Here is a 12,742-nt window from a genome sequence, read left to right on the forward strand (position 1 = left end):
TTCCATAACCACCAAAAAGGTTGGAATTCATAATGAAAATGACAGTTTCAGCATGTTTACCTGTTAAAACGCTGCACCTCAGCAGCTCCAAACAGCTTCCCTTGTCTTTGCTGGGCCAGGCCTTTCAGTCGCTGCCAGGCAGCATTTACCTCATCTTGCTTGGAAACAATTAGTTCAACCTCGGGATGGTCTTCTTGCCTCAGCTTGGCTGCCAGCTGGTTCACTTCATTCACTCGCTCCTCGTGTGCTGCCAAGTCAGTCTGAAATTCCTCAAATTTCTTCTGCAGAAGCTCCACATGTTCAAGGTCCTGGCCGAGCTCCTCTGATGTCGCTATAGCCTCCTGTGGAGCAAAGAAATTGAAATGCATATTGTTTACAGTACTTAAAAATAAATAAAAATAAAATGTTCAAAAAAAAAAAAAAAAGCAAATGAAATCACATTTCATATGAAATTACCTTCAATTAATAAATCAACGACAGGAAGTAAATTGTACCTTATCACTGATCCAGCCCAAGGTATCTTCACACTCACGGATGTATTGTACTAGTTTTTGGGCCTGCAGCAGATGCATTCCCTTCTCCTTGGTTCTCAACAGCAGCAGATCCCATAGGCGCCGTAGCTCCTCAAGTCGAGTCTAGTCCGGAGTTAAGAGAGGGAGGATGACTAAAACACAAATGTCTTGCTGTATGTTATCAAAGACAAAACTGCACAAATTAGGAACATTTATTTATTTGAAACGCTTTACAAATACCTTCTCCAAATATGAACAAAAGATAAAAGATCCACAGCATTCAAAATAAATTCTGCATTCACCTCAATTCAACACCTACCAGTAGATACTCAGCCATATTAATACTTGAAAATATTGGTCTCTGTTGTGTCCGGTAAGGCGTGTAGGACTGAGTAAGATTAAAGTGTTAAAAGAACACATTAAAAAATATTATGAATCAGTTGGATTTTCTCAAACACGCCCGTCGCACGTGCACACACCACCACCATCACCCCCTAAGTTAACCTGTCAAACCCATCATGGACGCAGTGTGCCCACAACACTTAAAAGCCATCATATCATCAGGTCTTACTCTAATGGTCTCAGAGGCAAAATGGCCTTCGTTGATCATCAGGTTTCCAGTGTCATCCAGTTTGACTATGGCCCCAGCATTGGCTTGAACTTCAGCTTCAAAGGCTTGATGTTTCTGCAGCTTACCCTAAGGAAATGTTTGAAGAAAGAAAATTGCATTAAGACAACTAAATATTTCACTACATTACCACCTACAACAATATCTAACTAATTGCAAAAACATCAAAATTCCCAGTCCTTGATGATATGGGGCTGCATGTCAGGCAAAGGCCCCGGGGAGATGGCTGTGGTTAAATCTTCAATAAATGCACAAGTTTACATTGACAGTTTGGACAGCTTTCTTATCCCTTCAATTGAAAATGTTTGGGGATGATGAAATCATTTTCCAAGATGACACTGCATCATGCCACAGAGCAAAAACTGTGAAAGCATTCCTTGGAGAAAGACGCATCCAGTCAAAGTCATGGCTTGCAAATAAGCCCAGATCTCAACCCAATTGAAAACCTGTGGTGGAAATTGAAAAAAAATAATAAAAAAAATGGTCCACAGCAAGGCTCCGACCAGCAAAGATGATCTAGCAACTGCAATCAAAGAGAGTTGGCACCAGATTGATGAAGAATACTGTTCGTCACTCATCAAGTCCATGCCTCAGAAACTGCAAGCTGTCATAAAAGCCAGAGGTGGTGCAACTAAATACTAGTGATGTGTTTTGATTGTTTTTTTTTCTTTGTCCGTTTTTCATGATTTCCACTTTTTTTTTTCCTCAGAATGGAGTGAGTCCATATTTAGTTCCCTGCACTTGCTCTATAAAAGTAACATTTACTAACCAGCACAATGTTTTTTTCGTCATTTCTTTTAGTGTTTCTGAAAGCCTAGATGTTGCACTTTGGAATGACCTTACAACTGTTTCATGCTTTTTATCGGATTTTGATCAACAGAATATAACGTCTGAGTGAATGCTTGTCCAAGATTGGTGATTCCATACCTTTTGCTAGGGGTTGTAGTAACTAAAATTCATCCATCCATCCATCCATTCATCCATCCACCCATCATCTACCGCTAAACATCTAAACGTTTTTGCACTCTCACGTGGTGGTTTTTGAGACGTGTCGAAATAGAAGTATTTCGTAAAAGTATAATGGAAACACTTTTTGCGCATTCCCTGTCGTATTGTGACCCCCGCCCAGTCACAGAGGGAAGGAAGAAGGAAGTACGGGAACGCGTTTTCGTGTCAGAGCTGCCTCCTGACGGGATAACAAGTCTTTTTAAGGACAAAGCTATTTAACTATAGAGCCAATATGTCGCCTTTCAATGCATATTCCCCATCGTTGCATGAGAAATGGCCGTTACCCCCGCAAAAAGCAATCGACCGACATACGGCGTTGTTGTTGAAATCCATTCTTTCCACCCGCACCATAACACAAGTTATAAGTTGAGTTTTCACAAAACTGTAATGGAAACACTGTAATGGAAACGCAGCTACTGATTTTTAAAATGCCTAGAACAGACATGGACACCGACCTGTAGGTTAGAGGGGTCTTTGTAGTTCTCGTCGGAGGCAATTTGCAACTTCTCCTGGATCCACTTTTCCAGCTCATCTGCATCACGGCGGAAGAACTGAAAGCGGTAGGAATCCTCCAGCTTCTGACGCCGCATAATGGACAGGTCTTTGAAGCGCCTGTAGCGATCCAGCACTTGCTGCCGCCGCTCTTGGATGTCTTCAGCAGTCTCCAAAACTTTAACTCCAGTCGTTTCCATTTTTTTCCTAAGAGAACAAAGATTAGTATGTGAATGTTCCATGTTTTTCACTGTACATAGTAGGGGTGTGAATTGCCTAGTACCTGACGATTCGATTCGTATCACGATTCACAGGTCACGATTCGATTCGATACCGATTAATCCCGATACGAATGGTCACGATTCGATACCGATTAATCCCGATACGAATTTATAAGTCGATTGTTGCGATTTTTTTTCATTCATATTTAGAAAATACTAATCAGTAAGCTTGTAGAGTGTAAGATTTATATGAAAATGTATTATTTATTTATCTGAAATTTCAGTCTTATAGAGGTTGTAATCTGTTTCATGTTTGAACAGCATTAAAATAAAAATATTAAGGCTTAATGTGCCGTTCATATAACATTCTTCCATGCTCAAGGTGTGAATCCTAAAAAAAAAAAAAAAAAAAAAAAAAAATCGATTCTGCCGATTATTGAATCGATTCGAGAATCGCGCGATGTAGTATCGCGATATATCGCCGAATCGATTTTTTTTTTTTTAACACCCCTAGTACATAGCACAGATCAGTGATTCCCAACCAGGGTACACTTGCACATTAGTGAGCAACAGGAGCTTATTGGGGGTTCCACAGATAAATTACCCAGTTTCACTTAGGGTGTATTCAGACCAGAAAAGTCCTTTAGTCCGCTTGTTTGGTCCGGACCAAAGGAGACTTTTTTTTTTGTTTGTTTGTTTGTTTGGTGCGTCTGTTGTGTGTTGAGAGGTTTGGATCCCAAAGGCGCAGACACAAATAAAATTTTCTCTATTCACGAAGAAGGCAGCACACAGGACAGTGTTTAATAATGCAGCAATGAACACATTTCTCAGACAGCTTATAGACCCTTCCAGCTGACGTCACTTTACCCAGAATGCTTAGCGACCGCTTACTCTCTTGGTGGTCAAACAAGCCGTAGAAAGACACGGAAGGAGTAGCGTTTACAGTGAACGATTCGTCTAAACATGATAAATGTACCAAAAAACGTCCATAGTTATCATAGTTACTGCGACCCACTAGAACCAGCCTTTCTTAGCCGGTATCGGCAAAAGCTGGAGTTGGTTGGAGGGAAAGATCCGTATTACTTTCACCATCGGCCTGGTCAAAGCAAGCCACAATGTTCCCCCAAATAACTTATCACAATACTTTAAATGATCTCATTGTGAAGAAGAGCGCCTAAACATGGGAGGACGCCATCAAGAGCCTGGATTCTTAAAACTATTTTGTGTCTGGATGGGTGAAGGATGTTGGCTGCGTTCAACGCAACAATATTTTTCTCTTAGCACCAAACTTATGTTCTATTTATCTTTTGGTTGACACGGGTTACTGGAAAAAACGTTATTCATGAAAACGGATAAACTCGTCTTGCTGTACGTCCGCGGCGCCTCCCGGAGGGGAAACATCTCATAACAAATGACTGTAGAGAGCTTGATTTTCGGCAAGCGTTTTCGTTAAAAGGTGGGAAATATGTCAAGTGTCGCAAAAAATGTCCCGAATAGGACACTACATTACTGCGAATCATTGAAACCAAGTCATTTGGAGCCACTAGCTACAAAAAAGTGGAGTTTGTTGGGGGGCAAAGTGGAAGTGGAAGCCTAAGGTATGTTGTTTTTAGTTGAAACAGTATGTCGATCACTACTTTCATGGTGTAAATTGTTATTCATGAAATCGTTTGTGTCCGTTTGTGTCATCTTGCTGTATCGAAGTCTTTGAGCTATCTTAGCTTGCTAGCTGCTAACAAACAGACCGCACGTCGTTTACTACACATTCCTCCGCAGAAATCAAGCCAGAGTTATAGTGTTAATTGTAATAATCGTGTTAAATCGTTAACTTTTTGTTCAAAATGACGAGTACTTGTGCAAAAAAAAAAAAAAAATAGTATGATTGTTTCACTCAAGATAATATGGCTCATCCATCACGTCTGCTTCTAATTTACAATCAGATTTTAATGTTATGGCCAGCTGTATATGAAAAAGAGAAAAACTCTCTCATTCTCAGCATATCCTCGTACTTTTTGCGGGTGCAAAGCAGTTGCGCCGTAGTTTTGCTCGCAGTCGCTCTAGCCATTGTGCTTGTCTTTCACTCCTCACTGTCTTCCATCTGGTTTCGAATCGCTGCCGGCAGCCGAAATTATGATCTTATCTCCGTCTGAGCTATTACAGCATCCATCGGCCACGCACAAGTTCACCATCGCATTGGTAGCTGATTTATCAATTATTTATTTGACCTATTTTCTAGCTCACACTGATTGTTTTCTAATTCACTCGTATTGACACTCTGACCACCACCGCTAGGGGCGCACTTCGACATGACGTCACACTGGAAAGATCTATGAAGACAGCCAATCGATCTCATTGGTTGTGGCGAGACATGTGGGCACCAGTACTGACATGGAATCATCTGATTGGCTGTTGACTGGTTTCTAACCATATAGAGAGATTAAACGAGTCTTGACATCATCTAGTTGCAAGCCGATTGCATCAGTTCAAATAAAACAAATAGAACCAAACATTAGACATTTGGCACATACAAATCATCAGTTCACATAAAGTCAACTAACAGACATTTGCCGCAAACACAACACAGTCATGATAGTTTAACCCAGGCGTGACCCCAGAATGAGATAAGACCCAAACATTACTCCTGCATGACTCGAGTCATGACAGGCTCATATTCACACTATGCGTTTTGAGTCAACCAGAGTGACGATCTGTGTTCCAATTGGACAAACATAATGAGAGCTGAACGCGTAGCAAAACCCAGAGGGTCAAGAGCAGCTCATTCAAGGGAGGTTCTACGACGCCGTTTCTAATTTTGGAACAGCGTTGTCGCCGTAATCCGAAGGAGCCGTTGCACTCCTATGCCACAACATGCTGACAGCAGTGTGGCTAAACAGAAAACAGACGATTATGGATAAATTACAAAGCACAATATCTAAGTGGGTATCTTGGGGTCTTGTTCACGAGTTAGTGTAGGATGGAGCGAGAGATCGACAGCCGGATCGGTGCAGCGTCTGCAGTAATGCGGACTCTGTATCGGTCCGTCGTGGTGAAGAAGGAGCTGAACCAAAAGGCAAAGCTCTCGGTTTACCGGTCGATCTACGTTCAAACCCTCACCTATGGTCACGAGCTGTGAACGAGATCCCGGATACAAGCGGCCGAAATGAGTTTCCTCCGCAGGGTGTCCGGGCTCTCCCTTAGAGATAGGGTGAGAAGCTCGGTCCTCCGGGAGGGACTCAGATTTGAGCCGCTGCTCCTCCGCGTTGAGAGGAGCCAGCAGAGGTGACTCGGGCATCTGGTTCGGATGCCTCCTGGACGCCTCCCTGGGGAGGTGTTCCGGGCATGTCCCACTGGCGGGAGGCCCCGGGGACGAGCCAGGACACGCTGGAGAGACTATGTCTCTCGGCTGGCCTGGGAACACCTTGGGATACCGCCGGAGGAGCTGGTTGAAGTGGCTGGGGAGAGGGAAGTCTGGGTTTCCCTCCTAAAGCTGCTGCCCCTGCGACCCGACCTTGGATAAGCGGACGAAGATGGATGGATGGATGGATCTAAGTGGGTTGGCAATAAAAGTTGACCAAGTCGGTTGGGTCCACCACAAAAACTGGTCGATGCAAAAAATGCATGCCTCAAAGCTATTTTAATCATAAAAAAAAAAAAAAAAACATATGTGCAGCACCTGGAAGTTGCCGGGAAGCCCGGAACCAATATTTCGTGTTCCACGTGGACACTCATTGCTCATTGAAAAAGGAGAAAATTAACATCGCTACGTCTTATGTTTGTAACAAAACAATCCGCGAAAAATCGCAAAATAAGAGCTTGAATGAATTTATTGCCGCCGGCAAGACACGTAAGATGAAGGGTGGCCCTACGTGCATCAGCAACAGGAAGGACGTATCTACTACTGTTAAACAACATAGAGCAAGACTCTTCCGGGTACAGCGACTTCAGCCGATCCCCCCCACACTCCAAGTAGCGTGCAGGTGAGAAGACATTCAGCATTTGCCATAAGTAAGGGCTATTATACTGATATGTGAAATGTGAAAATTGGTAGTACAGTGTGATTCAAGCCTTTTAACTGCAGGTTCCTTTTGTTTTTGTTTATTTTATGTATGTACTTTGGAATGTTTAAGTTAATTAATATATATATATATATATATATATATATATATATATATATATATATATATATATATATATATATATATATACACACACACACACACACACACACATATATACACATTAGGGCTGTCAAAGTTAAAGCGTTAATAGATTAATTAATCACAGAAAAAAGTTAAATTAATCACATATTAATGCAGATTAATCGCACTATTTTTTTTGGACCGCACTTGAGCCTTGAACGTAACCACGGATGGTTACATTAAAGGCTGCGCAGGTCCGTGATGAGGTCAATGCACGGCATTTCCTACGCCTGTTGTTCCAAAATTAGCGGGGTGACTCCAGTTGGTGTGCTCGGTGGTAAATTTCGCTTTAAAAAACACCCTGACGGTACTTGTAGTTAAATAACAAACGCAAACCCATTTCACTTAATTCGCTCACTTTAGTTTCGGCAACTTGCGTGAAGTCGAGCTGCATCAGGCTACTGCTTTGCTATGCTAGCAGGAAACAGGAAGTGACCTAATCGAGCTAATTGAGTTCTAGAAGTTAAACATGTAAATTTTACCCTTTTAATTTTACTTGCAATTAATTGTTATAAACAATATAGTCCGACAAATTAAATGCTATCATTATTGACATTCTTGGTTGAAACTGGCAAAAAGAGCTTGTTTTGTAATATGGCCTTGGCTGATTGCTCATACTCTGCTGCCACGTGCTGGTCGTTTTCAAAACATGAAACCTAAAGCCTAATTTATGCCTCCACGTTTGCTCTCGCGTCGATGAGCGCCGTCGATCACATGATCGACGCGAGCCATGAATTTTAAGTGCTGCGTCGCTCGTGGCCGGCCGACGTGCACACGTCGCCAATCCTTGGACGCACGTCGATGGCGGGGCGTCGCTCGCTTCTGATTGGTCCGTTCGATGGCGTTTTTTCTTTTTTTTCTCTCTCTCTCTCCCCGCCCCCCGCCCAGATAGTTTCCGTGAAGGCAACTGGCGGCGCAAATCGACTTCCCTGCTCGGAGACCACGGCTGTGCATGTGGATATGTGCCTGGGACGAGAGGCGGAAAACAACAATAACAAAAAAAAAAAAAAAAAACTGTTCGCTAAGCGCACGGCTGTTGTGTTTTGGCGAGTTTACGGCCGACACCGGTGCAAATTGGCAATAATTAATTGCCACGGTGATGAACTTACTCTCCCCCCGGCTTTGTTTCGTGTTTCTGAATTAAATTGAACTTCCTGAATCCGTCATAAAATGCAGAGGAATCGCCACTCTGTGGCGGCCCAGCCATAGCGACAGCGGGACTTGGTGTGAAACTCCAGCAGACACCGATGTGTATTGCGCACAAGTCGGAAGGCAAACACACGAGCGGAGCTCCAACGTGACGCCTCGACGCGAGCCTCTCGCAGAAGCATACTGAGGCCTTAATACTGTAACGACCATTGTTTGAAGCCACCACTTTCTGTCAAGCTGCATGTCAAACCTTTCTCTATGCTCTTGTGTAAAAAACAGAAAAAATAAATAAATATATAAATTTAAAAAATGTGTACACGTGTTTGGGAGTGACCCTATATATTGTTTTATTTTGTTTATATGTTTTACAATTATGACAAGAGAGAATGGCTGTTGTCAAGAGATTTTAGTTTTAACTAAAAAAAAAGAAAAAAGAAAAAAGAAGAAGCATATACAGTCAGAGGTGGGATTTGAACCCACAACCTCCTGATTACTGGACAAAGAACTTAACCACTCGACCACCACAACTCCAATAAAACCTGTGACATTATTTTTATTATTTTAAACTTCCTCACGATTTTTTTTTTCAGGTTTGCTGTATATCTTTTAACATGTTCAATGTATGTTCCTTTTGTAAATTTTGTAACCTACTTTTATTTTATTTTATTTACTCTGAATGTTAAATACTGTGTTTGCTGATGGTCTTTCCTTGCGTAAAGTTCCTTGAGTTGCCTTGTGTATGAAATGTGCTACACAAATAAACTTGCCTTGCCTTGAATATAGAACGGGTAATATAGAAACAAAATTTAATAATGACAAATTTACTTCGGATTAGTATATTAATTTTATAAATTAAAAAAAAAAAAAAAAGTGCCTGGCATTGCACCCATGACCTCGTGGTTCCTGCCACAGCACCTGTATCCGCTGGACTACGGAAGAAGTATGTGAAGACTTGCTCCAATATTGTAGTAATCAGGTGATAGGGCTTGCTATCTACAGAATTGATGGATGCATTTAGGATTAGTATTTGATTTTTTTTTATGTAAAACAATTGAACAATGTCAATATGTTAATGTCTGAAATGAAAGTTGGAGGTGGAATTTTTTTTTTTAATTCATTCATTAAAAAAAAAAAAAAAAAAGTCCATTGCTTTAACCACTTAACTATTGTAGACATGGAGGTGGCTGTGTATTATGACTATGCTGAAAAGGGAAGAAAAAAAAGTTGCCCCATTCGGGGTTTGAACCAGCGCACCATTAGTATGGCTGTTTTTGCAATGCTTGAGCTAACCTGAATGTGTGAGCATCACAGCGAATAGGCATATTTGTAATTTAAAGTGTCATCTGATGCCGAAAGCCATTAGCGCTTATTTGGGACACGTGTTTAATCATGTCAGTATAACGCATTTCCTGGTATGATAGTCAGTTGGTATACTTAATATCCGTTTACATAATTGTCACGGCTACATGTGCAATGTACAGTCGGCGGTGGGCTTTGAACGTGCGACCTCCTGCTTACTGTACATGCACTCTCCCAACTGCGCCACTGAGCAGTATCAGAAAGCCGGTCATAATGGTCTGTTGTATGTGTGGAAGTGGGCGTGGAACATGGGACTTAGAAAAAATTCAGTGTCAGTCCCATTGAAAATGAATGGGGAAAAGTTCATATTTAACATAAAATTATGCGAGTACTGTAAGTAATATGGAGTCAGACGATATATACCCTGAAAGGCGTGAATTTTCTCAGCAAGTTGAAATTTGACCGGTGTAAATCGGAAGTATTATGTGGGAGTAGTTTGACGGCAAAAAAAGTGATGAGAATAAAATGCTATAATAAGTAAGATGAAAGAATCTCAATAACATATGTGGGAATGCTGAAATCAGTGATTAATCATGATTAATCAAAATTCTAAGATGTGATTAATCTGATCAAAAAATTTTATCGTTTGACAGCTCTATTATATATATATATATATATATATATATATATATATATATATATATATATATATATATATATATATATATATATATATTTACATACATATGTATATATACACACACACACACACACACAGATGCATATATGTACAAATAAATACAAAATAAATATAATAGAATTAAATATCAATCATCACATTTTTAAATTATATTTTTAATATCTGTTTTAATTTTCGCTTTTAGCAATACATTTATTTATTTATTCGTTTATTTTTATTTTGGCAGTTTTGGTCCTCCATATACCTAGCTCTTGGTCAAGCTACCAAAAGAAAATATGACGGTCAAGGTTTTTTTGTTGTTGTTGTTTAAATAATTCACCACCAAAAAACGTAGTTTCTTTTCTGATTGTATATACACAACTCGTTGGGCTTATACGGAGAAAATATCACTCATTAACAGTGACCACTATCTGTCAATGCAGGACTTGAGCCATGCCAAACTGTAGCAATGCACCTACGCTGGGCGGATCCCCATTCGAAATGGCCGACAAGCTCATGTTCAGTAGAAGACCTTGCTTCGTTAATTAAACCTCCAAACGTCAAATTGTTCAATATAATTTTACTACAAACAAATGTATCGAGAAAATTGCACAAAACTATGCAATCAAATAGCATTATTATCAAATATTATCATATGTATCAGTTAAACTGTCCTGGATTCATACGCCAGAAAAAATACTGCAGTAAAACGGCCTAATTTTACCTTAGACAGATGCAAAAACAACATCGTCCGTTTCAAAGACTTTGCACGTATATGATCTTAAAGCGCGATCATGAAAATCGAAAGATTAAGAACGACATAACTCATTTACGCAGTTTAATTAATATTAAACTTGCATGTCATATAACACACATTCGTAAAGTATAATTCTTACCTCTTTCTGTTCTTTAAACAGCGTACAAATAAGTAGCGTTATAGAAGTCCGGTGCAGTAGGTCGTCGAAGAATGACCAGCAGCTAGCTGTTTGCGTTGTCTTTTTTTTTTTTTTTTTTCTGCCCTCAAAAGCGTGACGTCAGTTCTGCAGCACAAACATGGACCGGAAACCGTGGTGGATGACGTTCACAAGGAAAAAAAAAACCCGAACGTGTACTTAAATGTATAGTAAATTTAGTGTACAACATATAGTTTCTGTCCTGCATATTTTATCAAAGATTTACAATCGAAATATCTGTGGCCGACCATGAACTTTGAGAGACGCGTTAAACGTTTCTGACTCTGCCTAAGTAAAAGCATAGATATCTATAATGCTGATCTGTATGTATACCTGGATAGCTCATAGCCCATACACGCCCGTGCAAGACATTGAAGCCATAAGGCGGCCATCTTACCACTCCCATTTCGCGGGCAGACTTCTGTTTATTAGCTACTGATCTACATGTATGACTGGATAGCCGATAGGTCAAAACCTTTGAGGTCGCGAGGCCCCCATATTGCTCCTCCCAAGAAACGTTTCTCGGCATTACAGTATAAAAATTGGAGATCATTTGAGACAATACTTAGTAGAAATAGCATGATTTCATTTGAGACAATACTTAGTAGAAATAGCATGATTTATGGCGTTTTAAATTTATTAAACATAAACAAGAGTACTTCAGACATTTTACAACTTGCCTTAAATACATGTATAAATTATATGCTTAATGATTTTTAATACAGGAGGAAACTTGTATCCATCCATCTATCCATTTTCTTAAGTAGTTTACCGTATAATTTCATGCAGGGAGATAGCGGCGTACTGTCACGTGACGTGCGTTGTGTTACGTGAAGGTATGTCGAATATTTATGAATCAAGAAAGCTATCTAGTTTTATATTCGCGCCTATTGTCTTACCATTCACGGTCTGTTCACGGCCTTCCGTTGCTGTAGCCACATTACAGTGTTATTTGTTTTTCCTTTTCTTCATGTGATTTCTGAGTTTGACCACAGGGTGGCGCATGTGCCCCCAGAATTAGATAACGCTCATGGTAATGACTGAGCATCAGGTGTGTGTGAACCTTGTAGGCAAAGAGTTTTTGTTTATGCAAAAAGGATCACGCTGTCCTTTGGACATTAATGGAAAGGATTGGGGGTGTGCGGGAATAAGAAAACTACCATGGAACTTTGTTGGACATAAATAATTATCCAATTTAATTACACACCCTGGGCTTTGTGATGGCAAAATGAAGCCTCATGAAGCAATGATGCTTTGCAGCCAATTAGTTTGCACATGTAGCAAAGCTTCATGGTGCTTCATTTACTCTATGGCGCCATAAAGTGGTCTAGACGCCCAAGAGGTCAACATTGTTAATAGATTTTCATTCTGTACTGTTTGCAATGCGCGCCAAACGTCGGACCGCTCCCGAAGTCTACAAGAGATTCAGCCGGCCGGCGAGGCTTCACACATCAACATTTCTGGGTTTTGACGAAATGCGCCTCGGTACAAGCTTTGTGGAAACGCCCCTCCCGTTACTCGACACAAGCTTCGGAGCCTCGGATCATTTCGTCCCATCACTAATTTTAATCACCTTAGTATCATATAAATGAAGTAACTATA

At 40.5% G+C, this 12,742-nt stretch overlaps 1 protein-coding gene across 7 annotated transcripts in view; it reads right to left on the minus strand.

Moving 5' to 3' along the window:
• sptan1 (spectrin alpha, non-erythrocytic 1) overlaps positions 1–11,255 on the minus strand; it is a 307,457-nt gene extending 296,202 nt beyond the window's left edge. For all 7 annotated transcript variants that reach the window (XM_077498154.1, XM_077498152.1, XM_077498151.1 and 4 more), the window contains exons 1-5: positions 11,084–11,255; positions 2,604–2,847; positions 1,084–1,209; positions 495–635; positions 61–341 (exon numbers count right to left, since the gene is read on the minus strand). In XM_077498154.1, coding sequence (XP_077354280.1) covers positions 61–341; positions 495–635; positions 1,084–1,209; positions 2,604–2,840 — 785 coding nt within the window. In that variant the 5' untranslated portion in view covers positions 2,841–2,847; positions 11,084–11,255. The remainder of the gene's footprint in view (positions 1–60; positions 342–494; positions 636–1,083; positions 1,210–2,603; positions 2,848–11,083) is intronic.
• Positions 11,256–12,742: the final 1,487 nt, after the last annotated feature.

The sequence above is a fragment of the Festucalex cinctus genome, chromosome 15 (assembly GCF_051991245.1).
Source record: "Festucalex cinctus isolate MCC-2025b chromosome 15, RoL_Fcin_1.0, whole genome shotgun sequence".
Classification (NCBI taxonomy): domain Eukaryota; kingdom Metazoa; phylum Chordata; class Actinopteri; order Syngnathiformes; family Syngnathidae; genus Festucalex; species Festucalex cinctus.